Below are 1132 nucleotides of genomic sequence, written 5' to 3' on the forward strand. Positions count from 1 at the left end.
TCCACCCAGCCTGTACTTGTGTTGGTGATTGTGTTGGCTGCCCTGACCAGTGTGCAGGACCTTGCCCTTGGCCTTGTTGGACTTCATGAGGTTGGACTTTGAGTTCATGAATCTTAAAAAAATCCTGTTGTTTTTAGCTCAGCAGTGTCAGTCATCAGAAGACATCTTAAGTTATTCCAGGGTACACTTTTCACCGTAATCCTTAGCTTTCCTTTGAAAAGACCCAAAAAAATGCTAATTAGGAAGGTTTTGCGTGTTGGCAGCTGGAAGAGAATCAGAATGTATGTGAAGGAAATGAGAGCTCCAAATAAATGTAAGGAGCTGTCGCATTCTCCTTCAGCCCTTGCCTGCTGGTTCATGGGAGTCGTACTGGTATTCCAACTGTGTGCTGTAGTTTTTCCACTGCTGCTTGTATTTTGACACTTAACGCTCTTCTCTGGCTAGCAGAAATGGAGGTGCTGAACTTTGCTTGCCAAGTTGTGTTTTGTTTCCAGTGTCATATCCGTAATGAAATGTTATTTACATTCAATTGTACAGATGAAGATATTGGGATCCATCAGTACTACGACAAGAAAGAAGCAGGTAAAATATAAATAACCGTAACAAAAACTAAGCTTCCAGATGTTCAAACTACTGTGACACAGGCTGTTTGCTCTGAAAAACCCTCTATATTCCTATAAAGGACAGCCAGAAAGAGATTTTTTCTCTCAGGTTACATCAGAGTATTTAAGGTATTTTTATTCCACAGGAATAAAAAAAAAGGGGGACATATTTACATAAACCCAAACTTTATGGCATTAAAAACCTTCGTGGGATTTTATCTTCTGAATGTTTGATGTTATAATTTATATTCTGCCCTGCCCCAGCATCGGAAGCAGCGCCCGAGCGTCCTGGGGAGGGCGCGGCGTTTTCCCGCGCCCCAGCAGAGGGCACCGCCATCGCGCCTGAGCGCCGGCCCTGGCCGCCTGCCTCCGAAACGCCGCCCTGGTATCTGACATGGCCATTCCCAGCGAGCCATCAATTTCCTTTATCTGATTAATCCTGTTAATCCTCGAAGTTTCGCGGTCGGCCGAAAGGTCTGTGCGGCTAGAGTTACTTCCTCTCGGCGGGGAGGGGGGGGCGGGGGGCTGCG

General features: G+C 46.0%; 1 protein-coding gene across 1 annotated transcript in view; it reads left to right on the forward strand.

Moving 5' to 3' along the window:
• Positions 1 to 537: 537 nt before the first annotated feature.
• WDPCP (WD repeat containing planar cell polarity effector) overlaps positions 538 to 1132 on the forward strand; it is a gene marked incomplete at both ends in the record, with an annotated part of 36446 nt that continues 35851 nt past the window's right edge. The window contains one exon of the mRNA XM_010152851.1: positions 538 to 582. Within this exon, the coding sequence (XP_010151153.1) occupies positions 538 to 582 (45 nt within the window). The remainder of the gene's footprint in view (positions 583 to 1132) is intronic.

This window comes from Eurypyga helias, unplaced genomic scaffold (assembly GCF_000690775.1).
Source record: "Eurypyga helias isolate BGI_N326 unplaced genomic scaffold, ASM69077v1 scaffold35695, whole genome shotgun sequence".
NCBI classification, from domain to species: domain Eukaryota; kingdom Metazoa; phylum Chordata; class Aves; order Eurypygiformes; family Eurypygidae; genus Eurypyga; species Eurypyga helias.